This window comes from Xenopus tropicalis, chromosome 6, assembly GCF_000004195.4.
Source record: "Xenopus tropicalis strain Nigerian chromosome 6, UCB_Xtro_10.0, whole genome shotgun sequence".
Classification (NCBI taxonomy): Eukaryota; Metazoa; Chordata; class Amphibia; order Anura; family Pipidae; genus Xenopus; species Xenopus tropicalis.
The window spans coordinates 6,636,935-6,659,195 of record NC_030682.2 but is presented as its reverse complement, the minus strand read 5'-3'; the positions used below and the strand labels follow the sequence as shown (position 1 = coordinate 6,659,195).

Sequence of the window (22,261 nt, the reverse complement as noted above, 5' to 3'; positions counted from 1 at the left end):
GGCCTGCCTGACCGATTTCTGGCCTGAAATCGGCCGGATATCGATCGAGCAGGTTAAAAAATTCAGTTGGATCGGGGAACTGCATCAACTGTGCCCATTACAGTCGTTATAATTCGACTGTACCGAATTAGCCTAAATTTCCCTGATATCGCCCACCCGTAGGTGGGGATATCGGGAGAAGATCCGCTTGCTTGGCGACCTCGCCAGGCGAGCGGATCTTTACATGTATGGCCCCCTTCACTCTTATTCCTTTTAAGTGAAGTTTTCACTAGATACAGACTCTGGGGAAGGCTTATTAAAGGGCAACTATTTACTGCTTACTGCAGTTGGGTCATGATTCTGTGTAACAGCCCGAACATAAAAATGCTGATCCTTATACGTGCCCTTGTGCATCTGAGGGCCACTCTGTCTCACTCAATATCACTATATTAATTCTTGTGCTTGTTGCCTTTGCTTTTTCATAAAAGAAAATGATTAGCCCACTGGCCCACTGCTGGACCATAAGGAACAGAAAAAATGTTGGGCAGCCAATTTCTACCCATACGGTCAAAGAGAGCAGAGGGCAGGCAAGTAGGGGTATTAAGAAGCCAGTTACTTTTATGTCATATGGCGAAAGTGCATTGAACAGAGAGAGCAACTTTAGTTGACCTTTAAAACAAATAATAATGTTAGAGATGAGTATAACAGATGCATAGCTTGCTTCCCTATAATTCTGCGCTTAATGCCAAGCCTGTATTCACTTGTGCCTTGCACGGTAACACTGCAGCAGGCTGGAAAGGTGGCAAGTAAACCCCCAAATATCTGGGATTTAGTGAGGGTGGAGGGGCAGCACATGTTAAGCACCAATCAAAGTCACACTTGTACAAATGTAAGAAGATTAAAGTTCCATATTTTTTTTTTCTTGGCACTGATCTGAAATACACCTAGATCCCCCCACCCCATGTATTTCATGGTTTGTTCCATGGACATGGACTTCTATGCTTTCCTGTAATATCAGAAATGGCACCAAGCCAGGAAGCGGGCATCATTATGAAGCATTGTCTTAACGAGATACGTTCAGTATTGTCAAGGACGGGAGACCAGACAACAGGTCAAAATCATTACAGAATTCCCCCAAAATCCGATGTTCTGCATTAAAAAGGTGGCTGAGCCAGAACCTCCGTGATTGTCTCATTCCTGAAGAGCAGACACTATATATATATATATATATATATATATATATATATATATATATATATATAAAATCTGTTAACAGATTGAAGCCTATCTAATCCATATGGAAGCCAGAATGAAAACTGGAGAGAAGGTCAGTAAAAATCCCACATCTGAGTTTGGGCTCAAAGTTACGAGTCTGTTCTAACCCCTTGCAGCCCTCACAAGCCAATGCCGTGGGTTTTCTGATGCGTGGTCAGGTTTTGCTTGTGCCTGAAGGTTTTCCCGCAGTCATTACACTGATACGGCCTTTCCCCTGTGTGGGTCCGATGATGAGCAATAAGGTGATGCTTCTGGATGAAGCTTTTGCCGCACTCGGTGCACGTGAAGGGCCTCTCCCCGGTGTGGGTCTGCTGGTGGCACTTGAGGTACTCCCGCTTGCGGAAGCTTTGACCACAGTCGTTGCACTTGTACGGCTTCTCCCCTGTGTGGGTGCGCCCGTGGATCTTCAGGTGCTCGCAGGTGCTGAAGGTTTTGCCGCACTCGCTGCAGATGTAAGGCCTCTCCCCTGTGTGGGTTCTCTGGTGCCTCACCAAGTGCTGCTTCTGAATGAAACCCTTACCACAGTCGGCGCAGGTGAAAGGCCGTTCCCCCGTGTGGATCTGCTGGTGCCGTTTCAAGCAGTCTCTTTTCCTGAAGGTTTTCTGGCAGGATTCACACTTGAAGGGCCTTTCACCCGTGTGGGTGTGGAGGTGGAACTTTAAGTGCTTGAGAAAGCGGAACATTTTCCCACATTCGCCACATTCAAATGGCTTCTCTCCGGGCCCGATGTGTTGGCTTTCACTGTTCTCGCTGTCCTCCTCCCTACAGAGCCCCGTCTCCTCGTCCTGGGCCTGTCGATGGGCCTTCAGAAGCTTCTGAGATTTAAAAGTCCTGCCGCAATCCGCGCACTTGTTAGGCCGTTCCCCGGTGTGTATCCTGTTGTGGCGCTTCAGATGTTCGTAAGTAGTGAAGCTCTTTCCGCACTCGCTGCAGATATGCGGACTGCCCCTATAGTTGCCATTGTTGTTGTTGTTGCCGTTGTTATTGGAATAATTGAATTCTTCCACTATGACCACAGTGAAGGCCCTGTCTCCGGTATGGGTTCTCTGGTGTCTCACCAGGTGATGCTTCTGGATAAAGCCTTTGCCACATTCTTCACAGGAAAAGGGTCGCTCACCCGTGTGGATCTGCTGATGTCTCCTGAGGTGCTCCCTTTTCCTGAACCCTTTACCACAGTCCTCACATTCATGGGGCTTTTCCCCTCGGTGAAGCTTTTGGTGGAACTTTAAGTGCTTGAAGGTCCGAAAGCTCTCGCCGCACTCATTGCACTGATAGGTGGTTTCACCAGTGTGGCTTCTTTGGTGGGCCAGGAGGGTCTGCTTGTGCCGGAAACGCTTGCCACAGTCTTCACATTTGTGGATCCTCTCTCCAGTGTGGGTCTGCTGGTGGACCTTGAGTACCCGGTGAGCCCTGAAGCTCTTCCCACAGTCTTCGCACTTGTAAGGCCTCTCGCCCGTGTGAATTCGCTGGTGGATTTTCAGCCGTTCATTTGTGCTCAGGCTCTTGCCACATTCGTCGCATTTGTAAGGCCTCTCCCCGGTGTGTGTGCGCAGGTGGGTCACCAAGTGCTGCTTTTGGATGAAGCTCTTGCCACACTCTATACAATTGTAGGGCCTCTCCCCCGTGTGGGTCTGCTGGTGTCGCTTAAGGCTGTCCCTTTTCCGGAAGTTCTTTCCACACTGAGTGCACTGATACTGTTTCTCTGCCTCGTCCTTCCCAGGTTCTGCCTGATTGTTCGAGGTCTCTGTACAAGAAGCCTCATTATCTCCTGGGCTTCCCATTTGATTCCGTTCCAGCTGACTTGGCTCCGGCTGGCTTGGCTCTGGCTGGCTGGTGCTTTCATTTCCCATATCGGGGCAGGGTAACACCTGATCCAGCATGGGCAGGGGTGGGGCCTCAATACTTTCCAGTTTGTCATTGTATTTGGACTTTTCCTTATCACTGATAGGTCCATCATCTGCATTGAAAAACAAAGGGTAATTAATACAGAAATCCTGTAGATCACAGATATACAGATTAATGCCATAGCTCTTACTAGAACCGATACAAACATTGCATGTTACTACATAAAGTCCCCTTTGACACCCTCCCCCCCCCACCGATTTATAATGTAGAATGTCAATTAGGAGCAATCTCTGCATGATATTTCACTCCAGTCACAATGTCTTGCACATTTCTGCTATTCTCCTTCTGTCCAGGTCTGGTAATCACAGAACATGCACATTAGTGATGTGCAGGTCGACTATTTGTCGACCTGCACTGTCCCACAGCTTCATTTCAATTTATAGACCAGCCCTGTCCTGCCTATGACATCACTGAAGGGGCAGGGCAGGCACACGCCTATAAATAGACAGAGCCAGACCCAGAAGCAGGGTTCAGTTAGGTCGCAAGCGGGGAGGGAGGCAGAAGGGCTTGACCTGCTTTTGATGCATTGTCGGGTCCCGCGGGTTGCGGGCCAGTCCACACATCACTAATGCAAGGCATTATGGCAAAAGGAGTCTTGGCTAATGGGTACCTAACCACATGACACTAAATGGTACATATATAAGAGTCCTACGTGGGTCCAGTTTTTAAAACCTGGGCATAACATGCAACCTGGATTTTTACCAGCTTGGAATCGCTACCCAACCCACAACTGCCTTAACCACAACCCGACTCGCTACCCTCTAACCACTATTAAACAGGAATAGTGGTCTTCCGCACCACAAGGGCAAAGGAAAACTTTAAAAAATATATGTTTATAATAACTATCCTTAGTTCTGGTCTTGTCCCTGGGAAGGGAATCATACTGCTTCTAAAGTCTACTCATTTTAATTGAAAAACCACATGAAGCCCTATAAGGTTAAGAACCCACGGAGCGGTTTAGTCATCTGTGATAGATCTCTGCTATCGCAGAGCAGAGATCTATCATGGACGACTGAACCGCTCCGTGGGTTCTTAAGGTGGCCATACACGCTAAGATCCGACGGGTATAGGCGTCCGTTGGTTCGGGTACCGCATCAACGAGCCGATGTGGCCCTTGATCAGACTAAATTTTTAAACCTGCCCAATCGAGATTTGCCCAATTTCAGGCCAGGTGTCAGGCCCATACACGGGCCAATAAGCTGCCGAAACGGTCTAAGGGGCCGATATTGGCAGCTAGAATCGGCCGTGTATGGTCACTTTTACTCTAAATGTTTCCAGGTTTCCTCCATGTTTGGTCTTCGTGAGGCAGATAACCTATTTGTACAGATAATTCCCCTGCATAATGGACTCCTGGTAACAAAGCAAACAAAACAACAAAAGGTAAAGGGAGGGGAATTGTTTACTGGGAATTTAATATTCTACCTCACAAGGACCAAACATGGAGTAGTTTCAATTTCCCTGTTTAGTTCAAGAAATAACAACAAACTTTTCATGATTAAAACAACAAGCAAAAATTATTTTCAGCACAAGCCCCATTCATTGCGCTCATGTTGTACAAGGGGGTGTGCTGGTCCTTTTAAATGATAAAGACAAACAAATATACAGAGACACGTAAAGGTGTGAGTAAGAAGAAAGCACTGGTGTTGGATTACCCAGCAGTAAAGTGTTGTTGCTGTATGGTGTGAAATTACCCAGAGAAATCAGGGCTTCATAATTCTCCTTCATCATATCCTTGTACAGTTCCTTCTGGCATTCCTCCAAGTCCTTCCATTCATCCTCAGAAAAATAGGCGGCAACATCATCAAACGTTACGGGGACCTGAAACACAGAGTATCTTGTGTCAGAGAATCTATAGAAATCTCGATCTTACAAGGCTGAGACACATAATCCCCCGCCACCACCAGACAATGGTATGGAAAATATACTTGGTATGGAAATTCCTTCCCATTGTTCCTTAGAACTCCGGCACATTGTATAGGTGTCTATAACTATAAAAAAGAGCCACCACCCATCAATGAACTACTAAAGGCAGGGGTGGGTCCCCGTTATAATGACAGGCTAGCAAAGATGGGATTGTTTACAGTGGAGTTGGGGGACACGTTTACTATGTCATCTCCACAGAATCCGTGGAGGGCAAGGCAAGAGGGCAACAATAGACCATAATGTGACAACAGGCCAATATGGTAAAAAGGTAAGATGGAAAAAGTAGAGTAGGTCAACATGGTGAAATAGGGGCAAGATTGAGACAGTAGGGCAAGAAGATGACATTTAGCAAGAGGATGACAGTAGGGCAAGATGGAAACAGGAGAAGATAAAGACAACAGGGAAAGATGGTGGCATAAGGATGGTGATAGTGGTGAAAGGGACTGTTGGGCCCATGTCTTGTTCTACTAAGAACAGTTTTAGAAAAACATGTTTAGCAAGATGAGTTCAAATACACCAAACATCACCTTAATGCCAAGGGTATGCAATGTATGTTATGACAATAACCAATTTACATGACTAGTTACAAAGATGGTAGCCATAAGGATGGTGATAGTGGTGAAAGGGACTGTTGGGCCCGTGTCTTGTTCTACTAGGGACAGTTTTGGGAAGCACACTGTAAGTCATGTTTATAAAGATGCGTATAAACCAGTTGAGTTCAAATACACCAAACATCACCTTATTGCCATGGGTATGCAACCTATGTTATGACAATAACCAATTTACATGACTAGTTACAAAGATGGAAGCCATAAAATGATAGTAGGATTTTTCTCTCTTCTGAGATAAAATACTGCCCTTCCCAGGCTGGTACAATGCTGCCCATGTTGCGACCCTACTCCCCACCCTGCATCGCTCTGCCTTTGAGTAACATCTCACTCTGCCAACCTCAGATATTCAAGTAACTTATAAATCTTACTCCTCTATAAAATATCCTCAAGTTAAGATCTTTTATGGGGCAGAAACAATCATTTTATGGTGCATCTCATCATATCCCAAACAGCAATATCAGTATCAAGTTACTTCAATTACAATTACATTTTTAATTATTTTTTTTTAAATTTAGGAGCAGTAAGGTTTACATGAACATGAACAAAAGGTACATGTACAGTGGAGGAAATAATTATTTGACCCCTCACTGATTTTGTACAAAGAAATGACAAAGAAATGAAAAGTCTCAGAACAGTATCATTTCAATGGTAGGTTTATTTTAACAGTGGCAGATAGCACATCAAAAGGAAAATCGAAAAAATAACTTTAAATAAAAGATAGCAACTGATTTGCATTTCATTGAGTGAAATGAGTTTTTGAACCCTCTAACAAAAAAAGACTTAATACTTAGTGGAAAAACCCTTGTTTGCAAGCACAGAGGTCAAACGTTTCTTGTAATTGATGACCAAGTTTGCGCACATTTTAGGAGGAATGTTGGTCCCACTCCTCTTTGCAGATCATCTCTAAATCCCTAAGGTTTCGAGGCTGTCTCTGTGCAACTCTGAGCTTGAGCTCCCTCCATAGGTTTTCTATTGGATTAAGGTCCGGAGACTGACTAGGCCACTCCATGACCTTAATGTGCTTCTTCTTGAGCCACTCCTTTGTTGCCTTTGCTGTATGTTTTGGGTCATTGTCGTGCTGGAACACCCATCCACGACCCATTTTCAGTTTCCTGGCAGAGGGAAGGAGGTTGTCGTTCAGGATTTCACGATACATGGCTCCGTCCATTTTCCCGTTAATGCGAATAAGTTGTCCTGTGCCCTTAGCAGAAAAACACCCCCAAAGCAAAATGTTTCCACCCCCATGCTTGACGGTGGGGACGGTGTTTTGGGGGTCATAGGCAGCATTTTTCTTCCTCCAAACACAGCGAGTTGAGTTAATGCCAAAGAGCTCTATTTTGGTCTCATCAGACCACAGCACCTTCTCCCAGTCACTCACAGAATCATTCAGGTGTTCATTGGCAAACTTCAGACGGGCCTGCACATGTGCCTTCTTGAGCAGGGGGACCTTGCGAGCCCTGCAGGATTTTAATCCATTGCGGTGTAATGTGTTTCCAATGGTTTTCTTGGTGACTGTGGTCCCTGCTAATTTGAGGTCATTAACTAACTCCTCCCGTGTAGTTCTAGGATGCTTTTTCACCTTTCTCAGAATCATTGACACCCCACGAGGTGAGATCTTGCGTGGAGCCCCAGAGCGAGGTCGATTGATGGTCATTTTGTGCTCCTTCCATTTTCGAACAATCGCACCAACAGTTGTCACCTTCTCTCCCAGCTTCTTGCTAATGGTTTTGTAGCCCATTCCAGCCTTGTGCAGGTCTACAATTTTGTCTCTGACATCCTTGGACAGCTCTTTGGTCTTTCCCATGTTGGAGAGTTTGGAGTCTGCTTGATTGATTGATTCTGTGGACAGGTGTCTTTTATACAGGTGACTAGTTAAGACAGGTGTCCTTAATGAGGTTGACTAATTGAGTAGAAGTGTCTAACCACTCTGTGGGAGCCAGAACTCTTAATGGTTGGTAGGGGTTCAAAAACTTATTTCACTCAATGAAATGCAAATCAGTTGCTATCTTTTATTTAAAGTTATTTTTTCGATTTTCCTTTTGATGTGCTATCTGCCACTGTTAAAATAAACCTACCATTGAAATGATACTGTTCTGAGACTTTTCATTTCTTTGTCATTGGACAAACTTACAAAATCAGTGAGGGGTCAAATAATTATTTCCTCCACTGTATATGTAAAAAAAAAAAAAAACACTTTACTGATTAAAAAGTCGTATTTTTGTTTGAGAGGAATGTGTCCATTCTGTAAACACAGGGCTCTCTTATCTGCATTCTCCCACCGCAGATGCTTTCAGTCTAAATGTGTATGGAACACGTATCATGCAATCACATTGTAAAGGTGGTTAAACATGGGAAGGTTCACTCGTTTCGACAATGATGAGTCAGATTGGGCCCCACAGCAACATCATTGGGCCCCTAAACTAACGCAACCTATGCAATAACATACGTAACTTCCATATCAAGCAATGACAGCACAGAGCAGGGGCAGGTAGGTGGGAAGGGGTTAAACTCAGGGCAAACTCCACTGACCCCCAATAAACTGAATGACTTATTAGCACATTAATCAATGGAACACTTTATGTGCTTGTGTTCATGGGGGGGGGCATATAAATAACTTTCAAAGTTTCTGATGGCGGCCATGATGGCCACCTTAAGAGTGCTACAAATGGATGTGCTCTTACTCTAATAGCTTTGCACAAGGACTAATTAGGGCAGCCATACTGGAGCATAGACTGGGCACAGGTCCACTTGTTTGATGACCTTGGCAAATTAAAAAAATCTTCCCATGTATGGCCATCTTTAGTCAGTCTAAGGTTGTGAGAGCTGATGGCACAAATACAAAAATTGTATAGCCCTGGTGGGTTCCACATCCACCAAACAAGGGACACCCTGTAACCACAATACAAATATAAACCAATACAAGTATAAACCTATCGGCCAATGAGAAGTCACTAAGCACAACACAGTGTAGCAGGAGAATTACACAGCACGTGGCACTGTCCCATATTGTGGGGTTGGAATTATCAATTCACTGAATTCAGGTCTGGTATAGATTCAAGTGAACCTAAAAAATGATGGATTCGGTACATGCTGGGGTGGAATCCTATTAGATGCCCCATTAGCCATTCCTCTTCATAACTGGTAGTAATGGGAAATGCAGTGTCAGTGTTGCCATTTGAAGACATATTGTTGTGGGTATTTTTTAATGTTATGTTGCCTACAAATTAAAATCACATTAAAAAAACACTGCAAAAAATGAAAGTGAGATTGGTATAGTGATCTTGGAATGCCAGGGCACATATATATATATTATTTATTCAGGTTGTGGGGAACCATATTGGAAAGCAAGACTGTAATTATCACAGCCACCATACCCTCTGTGACAGCCCAGGCTGTATTATCCAACCAAAGCCGTCTCATAGAGGGATAATCCCAGGAGCGATTTGCCTGTACAGGTATGGGATCCCTTATCCGCAAACCCGTTATCCAGAAAGCTCCAAATTATGGAAGGCCGTCTCCCATAGACTCCATTTTAATCAAATAATTCAGAATTTTAAAACTGATTTCCTTTTTCCCTGTAATAATAATACAGTACCTGTACTTGATCCCAACTAAGATATAATTACCCCTTATTGGGGGCAGAACAGCCCTATTGGGTTTATTTCATGGTTAAATGATTCCCTTTTCTCTGTAATAATAAAACAGTACCTGTACTTGATCCTAACTAAGATATAATTACCCCTTATTGGGGGCAGAACAGCCCTATTGGGTTTATTTAATGGTTAAATGATTCCCTTTTCTCCGTAATAATAAAACAGTACCTGTACTTGATCCCAACTAAGATATAATTACCCCTTATTGGGGCAGAACAGCCCTATTGGGTTTATTTCATGGTTAAATGATTCCCTTTTCTCTGTAATAATAAAACAGTACCTGTACTTGATCCCAACTAAGATATAATTACCCCTTATTGGGGGCAGAACAGCCCTATTGGGTTTATTTAATGGTTAAATGATTCCCTTTTCTCTGTAATAATAAAACAGTACCTGTACTTGATCCCAACTAAGATATAATTACCCCTTATTGGGGGCAGAACAGCCCTATTGGGTTTATTTCATGGTTAAATGATTCCCTTTTCTCTGTAATAATAAAACAGTACCTGTACTTGATCCCAACTAAGATATAATTACCCCTTATTGGGGGCAGAACAGCCCCATTGGGTTTATTTAATGGTTAAATGATTCCCTTTTCTCTGTAATAATAAAAGAGTACCCGTAATTGATCCCAACTAAGATATAATTACCCCTTATTGGGGCAGAACAGCCCTATTGGGTTTATTTCATGGTTAAATGATTCCCTTTTCTCTGTAATAATAAAACAGTACCTGTACTTGATCCCAACTAAGATATAATTACCCCTTATTGGGGGCAGAACAGCCCTATTGGGTTTATTTAATGGTTAAATGATTCCCTTTTCTCTGTAATAATAAAACAGTACCTGTACTTGATCCCAACTAAGATATAATTACCCCTTATTGGGGGCAGAACAGCCCTATTGGGTTTATTTAATGGTTAAATGATTCCCTTTTCTCTGTAATAATAAAACAGTACCTGTAATTGATCCCAACTAAGATATAAATAATCCTTATTGAATACAAAACAATCCCATAGGGTTTAATTCATGTTTTATTGATTCTTTAGTAGACTTAAGGTATGGAGATCCAAATTATGGAAACACCCCTTATCCGGAATACCCTTGGTCCTGAGCATTCTGGATAACGGGTCCTATACCTGTACCTACATATAAAATTATGTATTCTTGCACACCGACGGAAAAAGGAAAAATGAAAAGGGAAGCAAGGGATATAATATTTAATATTATATTTATAATTCTATGTTAGAATGTGGGTTGTCAGCAAAGTATATCTGATAAGGGTCCGGAGCCTATGCCCTTATCAGATAAATATATGTATGGTATTGGGTGAATAGACAAACTAGATCAACAAGAAGCGGCTTTGGTTGCACACCGGAATGCTGTAAGACGTAGACTTCTTGTTGCTCTATGATTGCTCCTTCAGGCTACGGGTTTGGGGCTTTGAGCACCCGGACCTCTCATCGACAGTGGTGAGTTTTTTAAAATCCCATTACGAGCTGGTCGTTGAGATACGAGTGACAGACTCAGGATTCCTACACCTGGGTCATTTTACACTTTAGGTATGATTGGTTTTTGGTTCATCCATTCATCCATCCTGCATTAACTTTGCCATAATATACGCCAGCTTATAATTATAATTATTACATTGAATGTTACATTTTTTGTCTCTATTTAAACAGACAAACTGTAATCATTATGAATTATTAATGGTTTTAAACTACTAATATGCCAGTTCTAGGCCCAAAGTGTACTAATGGCAATAAGAGGTTTATGGGTCAGTCCAACCTAGGCCCAAAGTGTAGTAGTGACAGTGACATGTTTATGGGTCAGTCCAACCTCGGCCCAAAGTGTAGTAGTGACAGTGACATGTTTATGGGTCAGTCCCAATTAGGCCCCAAGTGTAGTAGTGACAGTGACATGTTTATGGGTCAGTCCCACCTAGGCCCCAAGTGTAGTAGTGACAGTGACATGTTTATGGGTCAGTCCCTTCTAGGCCCCAAGTGTAGTAGTGACAGTGACATGTTTATGGGTCAGTCCCACCTAGGCCCCAAGTGTAGTAGTGACAGTGACATGTTTATGGGTCAGTCCCACTTGGGCCCCAAGTGTAGTAGTGACAGTGACATGTTTATGGGTCAGTCCCACTTGGGCCCCAAGTGTAGTAGTGACATGTTTATGGGTCAGTCCCACTTGGGCCCCAAGTGTAGTAGTGACAGTGACATGTTTATGGGTCAGTCCCACCTAGGCCCCAAGTGTAGTAGTGACAGTGACATGTTTATGGGTCAGTCCCTTCTAGGCCCCAAGTGTAGTAGTGACAGTGACATGTTTATGGGTCAGTCCCACCTAGGCCCCAAGTGTAGTAGTGACAGTGACATGTTTATGGGTCAGTCCCACTTGGGCCCCAAGTGTAGTAGTGACAGTGACATGTTTATGGGTCAGTCCCACCTAGGCCCCAGGTGTAGTAGTGACAGTGACATGTTTATGGGTCAGTCCCACTTGGGCCCCAAGTGTAGTAGTGACAGTGACATGTTTATGGGTCAGTCCCACTTGGGCCCCAAGTGTAGTAGTGACAGTGACATGTTTATGGGTCAGTCCCACTTGGGCCCCAAGTGTAGTAGTGACAGTGACATGTTTATGGGTCAGTCCCTTCTAGGCCCCAAGTGTAGTAGTGACAGTGACATGTTTATGGGTCAGTCCCACCTAGGCCCCAAGTGTAGTAGTGACAGTGACATGTTTATGGGTCAGTCCCACCTAGGCCCCAAGTGTAGTAGTGACAGTGACATGTTTATGGGTCAGTCCCACTTGGGCCCCAAGTGTAGTAGTGACAGTGACATGTTTATGGGTCAGTCCCTCCTAGGCCCCAAGTGTAGTAGTGACAGTGACATGTTTATGGGTCAGTCCCACTTGGGCCCCAAGTATAGTAGTGACAGTGACATGTTTATGGGTCAGTCCCACTTGGGCCCCAAGTGTAGCAGTGACAGTGACATGTTTATGGGTCAGTCCCACTTGGGCCCCAAGTGTAGTAGTGACAGTGACATGTTTATGGGTCAGTCCCACTTGGGCCCCAAGTGTAGTAGTGACAGTGACATGTTTATGGGTCAGTCCCTCCTAGGCCCCAAGTGTAGTAGTGACAGTGACATGTTTATGGGTCAGTCCCACTTGGGCCCCAAGTGTAGTAGTGACAGTGACATGTTTATGGGTCAGTCCCACTTGGGCCCCAAGTGTAGTAGTGACAGTGACATGTTTATGGGTCAGTCCATCCTAGGCCCCAAGTGTAGTAGTGACAGTGACATGTTTATGGGTCAGTCCCTCCTAGGCCCCAAGTGTAGTAGTGACAGTGACGTGTTTATGGGTCAGTCCCACTTGGGCCCCAAGTGTAGTAGTGACAGTGACATGTTTATGGGTCAGTCCCTCCTAGGCCCCAAGTGTAGTAGTGACAGTGACATGTTTATGGGTCAGTCCCACTTGGGCCCCAAGTATAGTAGTGACAGTGACATGTTTATGGGTCAGTCCCACTTGGGCCCCAAGTGTAGTAGTGACAGTGACATGTTTATGGGTCAGTCCCACTTGGGCCCCAAGTGTAGTAGTGACAGTGACATGTTTATGGGTCAGTCCCACTTGGGCCCCAAGTGTAGTAGTGACAGTGACATGTTTATGGGTCAGTCCCTCCTAGGCCCCAAGTGTAGTAGTGACAGTGACATGTTTATGGGTCAGTCCCACTTGGGCCCCAAGTATAGTAGTGACAGTGACATGTTTATGGGTCAGTCCCACTTGGGCCCCAAGTGTAGCAGTGACAGTGACATGTTTATGGGTCAGTCCCACTTGGGCCCCAAGTGTAGTAGTGACAGTGACATGTTTATGGGTCAGTCCCACTTGGGCCCCAAGTGTAGTAGTGACAGTGACATGTTTATGGGTCAGTCCCTCCTAGGCCCCAAGTGTAGTAGTGACAGTGACATGTTTATGGGTCAGTCCCACTTGGGCCCCAAGTGTAGTAGTGACAGTGACATGTTTATGGGTCAGTCCCACTTGGGCCCCAAGTGTAGTAGTGACAGTGACATGTTTATGGGTCAGTCCATCCTAGGCCCCAAGTGTAGTAGTGACAGTGACATGTTTATGGGTCAGTCCCTCCTAGGCCCCAAGTGTAGTAGTGACAGTGACGTGTTTATGGGTCAGTCCCACTTGGGCCCCAAGTGTAGTAGTGACAGTGACATGTTTATGGGTCAGTCCCTCCTAGGCCCCAAGTGTAGTAGTGACAGTGACATGTTTATGGGTCAGTCCCACTTGGGCCCCAAGTATAGTAGTGACAGTGACATGTTTATGGGTCAGTCCCACTTGGGCCCCAAGTGTAGTAGTGACAGTGACATGTTTATGGGTCAGTCCCACTTGGGCCCCAAGTGTAGTAGTGACAGTGACATGTTTATGGGTCAGTCCCACTTGGGCCCCAAGTGTAGTAGTGACAGTGACATGTTTATGGGTCAGTCCCTCCTAGGCCCCAAGTGTAGTAGTGACAGTGACATGTTTATGGGTCAGTCCCACTTGGGCCCCAAGTGTAGCAGTGACAGTGACATGTTTGTGGGTCAGTCCAACTTGGGCCCCAAGTGTAGTAGTGACAGTGACATGTTTATGGGTCAGTCCCACTTGGGCCCCAAGTGTAGTAGTGACAGTGACATGTTTATGGGTCAGTCCCACTTGGGCCCCAAGTGTAGTAGTGACAGTGACATGTTTATGGGTCAGTCCCACTTGGGCCCCAAGTGTAGTAGTGACAGTGACATGTTTATGGGTCAGTCCCACTTGGGCCCCAAGTGTAGTAGTGACAGTGACATGTTTATGGGTCAGTCCCACTTGGGCCCCAAGTGTAGTAGTGACAGTGACATGTTTATGGGTCAGTCCATCCTAGGCCCCAAGTGTAGTAGTGACAGTGACATGTTTATGGGTCAGTCCCTTCTAGGCCCCAAGTGTAGTAGTGACAGTGACGTGTTTATGGGTCAGTCCCACTTGGGCCCCAAGTGTAGTAGTGACAGTGACATGTTTATGGGTCAGTCCCTCCTAGGCCCCAAGTGTAGTAGTGACAGTGACATGTTTATGGGTCAGTCCCACTTTGGCCCCAAGTGTAGTAGTGACAGTGACATGTTTATGGGTCAGTCCCTCCTAGGCCCCAAGTGTAGTAGTGACAGTGACATGTTTATGGGTCAGTCCCACTTGGGCCCCAAGTGTAGTAGTGACAGTGACATGTTTATGGGTCAGTCCCACTTGGGCCCCAAGTGTAGTAGTGACAGTGACATGTTTATGGGTCAGTCCCACTTGGGCCTCAAGTGTAGTAGTGACAGTGACATGTTTATGGGTCAGTCCCTCCTAGGCCCCAATTGTAGTAGTGACAGTGACATGTTTATGGGTCAGTCCCTTCTAGGCCCCAAGTGTAGTAGTGACAGTGACATATTTATGGGTCAGTCCCACTTGGGCCCCAAGTGTAGTAGTGACAGTGACATGTTTATGGGTCAGTCCCTTCTAGGCCCCAAGTGTAGTAGTGACAGTGACATGTTTATGGGTCAGTCCCACCTAGGCCCCAAGTGTAGTAGTGACAGTGACATGTTTATGGGTCAGTCCCACTTGGGCCCCAAGTGTAGTAGTGACAGTGACATGTTTATGGGTCAGTCCCACTTGGGCCCCAAGTGTAGTAGTGACAGTGACATGTTTATGGGTCAGTCCCACTTGGGCCCCAAGTGTAGTAGTGACAGTGACATGTTTATGGGTCAGTCCCTCCTAGGCCCCAAGTGTAGTAGTGACAGTGACATGTTTATGGGTCAGTCCCACTTGGGCCCCAAGTGTAGTAGTGACAGTGACATGTTTATGGGTCAGTCCCACTTGGGCCCCAAGTGTAGTAGTGACAGTGACATGTTTATGGGTCAGTCCCACTTGGGCCCCAAGTGTAGTAGTGACAGTGACATGTTTATGGGTCAGTCCCACTTGGGCCCCAAGTGTAGTAGTGACAGTGACATGTTTATGGGTCAGTCCCACTTGGGCCCCAAGTGTAGTAGTGACAGTGACATGTTTATGGGTCAGTCCCTCCTAGGCCCCAAGTGTAGTAGTGACAGTGACATGTTTATGGGTCAGTCCCACTTGGGCCCCAAGTATAGTAGTGACAGTGACATGTTTATGGGTCAGTCCCACTTGGGCCCCAAGTGTAGCAGTGACAGTGACATGTTTATGGGTCAGTCCCACTTGGGCCCCAAGTGTAGTAGTGACAGTGACATGTTTATGGGTCAGTCCCACTTGGGCCCCAAGTGTAGTAGTGACAGTGACATGTTTATGGGTCAGTCCCTCCTAGGCCCCAAGTGTAGTAGTGACAGTGACATGTTTATGGGTCAGTCCCACTTGGGCCCCAAGTGTAGTAGTGACAGTGACATGTTTATGGGTCAGTCCCACTTGGGCCCCAAGTGTAGTAGTGACAGTGACATGTTTATGGGTCAGTCCATCCTAGGCCCCAAGTGTAGTAGTGACAGTGACATGTTTATGGGTCAGTCCCTCCTAGGCCCCAAGTGTAGTAGTGACAGTGACGTGTTTATGGGTCAGTCCCACTTGGGCCCCAAGTGTAGTAGTGACAGTGACATGTTTATGGGTCAGTCCCTCCTAGGCCCCAAGTGTAGTAGTGACAGTGACATGTTTATGGGTCAGTCCCACTTGGGCCCCAAGTATAGTAGTGACAGTGACATGTTTATGGGTCAGTCCCACTTGGGCCCCAAGTGTAGTAGTGACAGTGACATGTTTATGGGTCAGTCCCACTTGGGCCCCAAGTGTAGTAGTGACAGTGACATGTTTATGGGTCAGTCCCACTTGGGCCCCAAGTGTAGTAGTGACAGTGACATGTTTATGGGTCAGTCCCTCCTAGGCCCCAAGTGTAGTAGTGACAGTGACATGTTTATGGGTCAGTCCCACTTGGGCCCCAAGTGTAGCAGTGACAGTGACATGTTTGTGGGTCAGTCCAACTTGGGCCCCAAGTGTAGTAGTGACAGTGACATGTTTATGGGTCAGTCCCACTTGGGCCCCAAGTGTAGTAGTGACAGTGACATGTTTATGGGTCAGTCCCACTTGGGCCCCAAGTGTAGTAGTGACAGTGACATGTTTATGGGTCAGTCCCACTTGGGCCCCAAGTGTAGTAGTGACAGTGACATGTTTATGGGTCAGTCCCACTTGGGCCCCAAGTGTAGTAGTGACAGTGACATGTTTATGGGTCAGTCCATCCTAGGCCCCAAGTGTAGTAGTGACAGTGACATGTTTATGGGTCAGTCCCTTCTAGGCCCCAAGTGTAGTAGTGACAGTGACGTGTTTATGGGTCAGTCCCACTTGGGCCCCAAGTGTAGTAGTGACAGTGACATGTTTATGGGTCAGTCCCTCCTAGGCCCCAAGTGTAGTAGTGACAGTGACATGTTTATGGGTCAGTCCCACTTTGGCCCCAAGTGTAGTAGTGACAGTGACATGTTTATGGGTCAGTCCCTCCTAGGCCCCAAGTGTAGTAGTGACAGTGACATGTTTATGGGTCAGTCCCACTTGGGCCCCAAGTGTAGTAGTGACAGTGACATGTTTATGGGTCAGTCCCACTTGGGCCCCAAGTGTAGTAGTGACAGTGACATGTTTATGGGTCAGTCCCACTTGGGCCTCAAGTGTAGTAGTGACAGTGACATGTTTATGGGTCAGTCCTTCCTAGGCCCCAATTGTAGTAGTGACAGTGACATGTTTATGGGTCAGTCCCTTCTAGGCCCCAAGTGTAGTAGTGACAGTGACATATTTATGGGTCAGTCCCACTTGGGCCCCAAGTGTAGTAGTGACAGTGACATGTTTATGGGTCAGTCCCTTCTAGGCCCCAAGTGTAGTAGTGACAGTGACATGTTTATGGGTCAGTCCCACCTAGGCCCCAAGTGTAGTAGTGACAGTGACATGTTTATGGGTCAGTCCCACTTGGGCCCCAAGTGTAGTAGTGACAGTGACATGTTTATGGGTCAGTCCCACTTGGGCCCCAAGTGTAGTAGTGACAGTGACATGTTTATGGGTCAGTCCCACTTGGGCCCCAAGTGTAGTAGTGACAGTGACATGTTTATGGGTCAGTCCCTCCTAGGCCCCAAGTGTAGTAGTGACAGTGACATGTTTATGGGTCAGTCCCACTTGGGCCCCAAGTGTAGTAGTGACAGTGACATGTTTATGGGTCAGTCCCACTTGGGCCCCAAGTGTAGTAGTGACAGTGACATGTTTATGGGTCAGTCCCACTTGGGCCCCAAGTGTAGTAGTGACAGTGACATGTTTATGGGTCAGTCCCTCCTAGGCCCCAAGTGTAGTAGTGACAGTGACATGTTTATGGGTCAGTTCCACCTAGGCCCCAAGTGTAGTAGTGACAGTGACATGTTTATGGGTCAGTCCCTTCTAGGCCCCAAGTGTAGTAGTGACAGTGACATGTTTATGGGTCAGTCCCACCTAGGCCCCAAGTGTAGTAGTGACAGTGACATGTTTATGGGTCAGTCCCACTTGGGCCCCAAGTGTAGTAGTGACAGTGACATGTTTATGGGTCAGTCCCACTTGGGCCCCAAGTGTAGTAGTGACAGTGACATGTTTATGGGTCAGTCCCTCCTAGGCCCCAAGTGTAGTAGTGACAGTGACATGTTTATGGGTCAGTCCCACTTGGGCCCCAAGTGTAGTAGTGACAGTGACATGTTTATGGGTCAGTCCCACCTAGGCCCCAAGTGTAGTAGTGACAGTGACATGTTTATGGGTCAGTCCCACCTAGGCCCCAAGTGTAGTAGTGACAGTGACATGTTTATGGGTCAGTCCACTTGGGCCCCAATTGTAGTAGTGACAGTGACATGTTTATGGGTCACTCTTTCCAATACTCAAAGTGTACCGATGGCCATGCCATGTTTATAGGTTGGTTTCTAGGGGTGCCAAGCTAGATCCAAAGTGATCTAGGGGCATCTTGGTTGTGCCTGTGTATTCATTTAAGAGATGTGAATGGAGTCTCAACGTGTACTAATTTTAGTGACATGTTTATTTGTCAGCCCTTCCTCGCCCAAAGTTCACTAATCCCAGCGACATAAATGGAGTCAGTCTCTCTAGGGCCCAAAGTGTACTAATAGCACTAAACTGTTTATGGGTCAGGCTGTGACCCATAAACACAGATCTCAGTGATATTATTTCAGATTCAGTCCTTTCACAAGCGAAATTATTCATGTTTCAGCATCCACTTGCAGCAAGACATGGAGGGTTGAGTAATGTCGCTGCATTGCTTCAGCGGTAACTCCATAAACAAGAAGTATTTGGTTTTTATGCTCTACTGAGAGCAAAGTAGAACATTTGGTCACCGAGGAGGAAATACTGTGTTATACTGAGGTTATACTGTGGTTCTACTGAGTCTCTGCTACAAACTGGCAGCCAACCAAGGGCCATACGGCACCAAATAAAGCTGCGTCTGTAGGGCAATTAAAGTAGCCAGGGGGCATCACTGCCAGATGCCCCACACATCATCTCCTATAAACGCCACTTATATTGTTTGGGGACAGAGGAAAAAAAGAAAACAAATACAACATGCAGATAATCATAATACTATATAAAACCACAGACTTTGCTTGTTTGCACAGAATTCTAAAATATCTATATCATGGAAATCAGAATGTTTGCAATAGCAATCATTTTCAGCCTCAGAAAAATATTAATAAAAGAGTTAGATACAGAAATAAATGTACATATTACATGCCATAAGCACCCTATCAGGCAGGGATGAGCTGGGGGTGATCTGCTGACATATATATATATATTTATGAATGTGTTCAGTAATGTTTAAAGGAAAATTTAGGCACGTTTACTTGGTGAAACAGCTAAACTTGATGGTCTTGGTGAGAAGCCAGCTGGAGGGTTTGCCCATTGCAATAACTGGTAGCGTTGGGAGGCTGATAATGCTTGGTCTCTTGTGGGTGCCCCTGTTCCACCAACTGTTTGACGTTGCTCTCTCTATTCTACAGAAATCAACCCAATCATATCCTGCCCCTTGTCTGACTACGGGGAAGAGAGCAGCCCAAAAACAGTGAATATAAAGAAGCAGAGCTTTGTCCATGTGTAAGTACTGGTCTAGTCTGGTTTCACTTACCCACGGGGAGTAAAATTAATTCACTGCACAAGTTAAAGGAATACTGTCAGGGGAAAATATGTTTTTTTTTTTTTCAAAACCCATCAGTTAATAGAGCTTCTCCCGCAGAATCCTGCATTGTAATCTGTTTTTCCCATGGTGCCACAGCCATGTGACCTGTGCTCTGATAAACTTCACTCACACTTTACTGCTGCGCTGCAAGTTGGAGTGATATCCCCCCCCCCCCCTCACCTCCAGCAGCCGATCAGCAGAACAATGGGAAGGGAGCAAGATAGCAGCTCCCAGTAGGTATCAGAATAGCACTCAATAGCAAGAAATCCAAGTCCGGCTTGGGACTCCTCCAGTTACATGGGAGTAGGAGAAACAATAGGTTAGCTGAAAGCAGTTCTAATGTGTAGCGCTGGCTGAAAGCTCAGACTCAGGCACACTTTACTGCTGCGCTGCAAGTTGGAGTGATATCCCCCTCACCCCCAGCAGCCGATCAGCAGAACAGTGGGAAGGGAGCAAGATAGCAGCTTCCAGTAGGTATCAGAATAGCACTCAATAGTAAGAAACCCAAGTCCGGCTTGGGACTCCTTCAGTTACATGGAAGTAGGAGAAACAATAGGTTAGCTGAAAGCAGTTCTAATGTGTAGCGCTGGCTGAAAGCTCAGACTCAGGCACAAGGCACTGAGATGGCGCCTACACACAAATATTACAGCTACAAATACATTTGTTGGTACAAGAATAAAAGGTTAAATGGCAGAGGGAATTATTTGCTGTGTAACAGTGTCATTTAGAGATAAAAAGTACCCCATAAATATAATGACAGAATCCCTTTATACTATGGCTTGAAATAAATGGAGCCTAAAAGATATATGAACGTGCCATACCTATTCTTTCTTCAGTGTGACACTGTGCAGGGTAACAAAGTTAATGTGGGTGATTATGTTAGAATGCGGGGGGGGTGCTAGGGTGCACCTGTAGGAGGGAGCTATGAGTGGCTGTACCACAGGGGTAGGCAGCAGTGGGTAACCCAGTGGGTGTGCATAATATACAGGCTGCTGGACCTAGCAGCTTGCTTTCTAACCCCCCACTCAGCCAGTCACGCATGTTGGGTCTGCTGCACACACTCACATACACACGCACATACTGCACATACTGGCCATACAGACATACACACACAAACATTCTGCACACACTTGCCACATACACACACACGCCACATATGCACACATACACAAACATACACACAAACTGGCCACACACACATACTAGCCAAATATGTACATAAACACACACACTGGCCACATATGCACACATACACAAACACACACAAACCACATATGCACACATACACAAACTGGCCACATACACAAACACACACACTAGCCAAATATGTACATACACACATACACTGGCCACATATGCACACAAACACACACACAAGCCACATACACACACACAAACTGGCCACACACACTGGCCACAAACATGTACATATACACAAACACACACACTGGGCACATATGCACACATACACACACTGGCCTCATACACACACGTGCGCACAAACACGCACACACACACACACTGGCCACATACACACACACACATATGCACAGATTGCCCAGCGCTGACAGCACAGACAAACACGGGTAGAGATACATCCATTTCTCTGTGGCCCCAAAGTGGTTGTTTTTGGGGCCCCGCAGAGCATGTAGAGGGGAAAGTAAATCAACTCCCCCTCAGAGATTTCTCTCTGTATTTGGAAAGGAGATAAATCTGTAAGTGTGTATAGTAAGGCAAGATAGTGCCAGTAACACTTTACCACTGTCCAACCTGCAGCTATTAATGTACTACAATTCCCAGCATCCCCCCCAACAGAGCCGGCCCCTTTCCCCCCCTGTACCTGCGCCGAGTCTCCCTCTGGCAGGGGCTTCTCCAGTTCCCTCCGGGCTGCTGTGAGGCTCAGCCTGTCCCCAGCTGTCACCGAGCAGATCATAACGGAGCCGGAATAGGGGCCTTTCAGCGGATCAGACCAACCTGACGGGGCTACGTGCCTCCCCCCACATCCAAGAACCAGGGCAGCAGCCCCGAAACATCCAACGCAGCAATGGACGCTAGGCCCCTAAAATTTTTTTTTTAAAAAAAAGCCTATATGGGTGGCAGCAGGGGATTGAGAGGAAGCAGGAAGTTCCTCCCTCAGTCTGACATCAGGAGAAGGAATCAGCCCTGCTCTGCCACTAGCACTCCCTTCCAGCTCTCTGCCTGCCCTCCCTTTCCTGGCTGTCAGCTGCGCTCCTCCTACTCCTGTAGCTACGCTCCGCCAGCCAGCCCCCCCCTCTGCCACTGTCACTGCTGGGACACAGCACGGCTTACACTGTGGCACACCTACGGCTGCTTCGGCTCTTCCTACCTCCGTTATCTTTCTTCCCTATTAATAACATTGGCACCGGCTGGCACTTGTACTGGCAGCGGCACTAAAACACTAGCCAGGTGGCAACCTGACTGGAGTAAATATGAGATCTGCTGCAGCAGGAGCGGAAAGGACATGGGGCCGGTTCCTTCCAAGCAAACTGGCAATATATATGTACTACGGATATATACAGTATACCTCGGTCATCTGAGGACAGCAGCATATCAGTGTGCGCGTGTGCGTGTCAGAATGTGCATGTGTGTTTAACCCCCCCCCCCGCAAGCATTGGTTTAAAACAGTATTTCTCAACCTGCCTATTGCCGTGACCCTTTAATACAGTTCCTCATGTAGTGGTGACCCCCAACCATCAAATTATTCCTAAGACCATCGGAA

General features: G+C 46.2%; 1 protein-coding gene across 2 annotated transcripts; it reads right to left on the bottom strand.

The window, feature by feature from the left end:
- Positions 1 to 441: 441 nt before the first annotated feature.
- Positions 442 to 21,699, bottom strand: znf665l (zinc finger protein 665-like). Of its 2 annotated transcripts, none has more exons than XM_004919560.4 (3): positions 21,362 to 21,699; positions 4,812 to 4,977; positions 442 to 3,211 (listed from the first exon to the last, which is right to left on the bottom strand). In XM_004919560.4, exons 1-3 carry the CDS (start codon positions 21,452 to 21,454, stop codon positions 1,374 to 1,376), a joined length of 2,097 nt encoding a protein of 698 aa, XP_004919617.1. In that variant the 5' UTR covers positions 21,455 to 21,699; the 3' UTR covers positions 442 to 1,373. The 2 variants fall into 2 exon arrangements, with proteins under 2 accessions (XP_004919617.1, XP_002942030.1); XM_002941984.5 differs by having other exon boundaries at positions 4,851 to 4,977.
- Between the last annotated feature and the right edge of the window lie 562 nt (positions 21,700 to 22,261).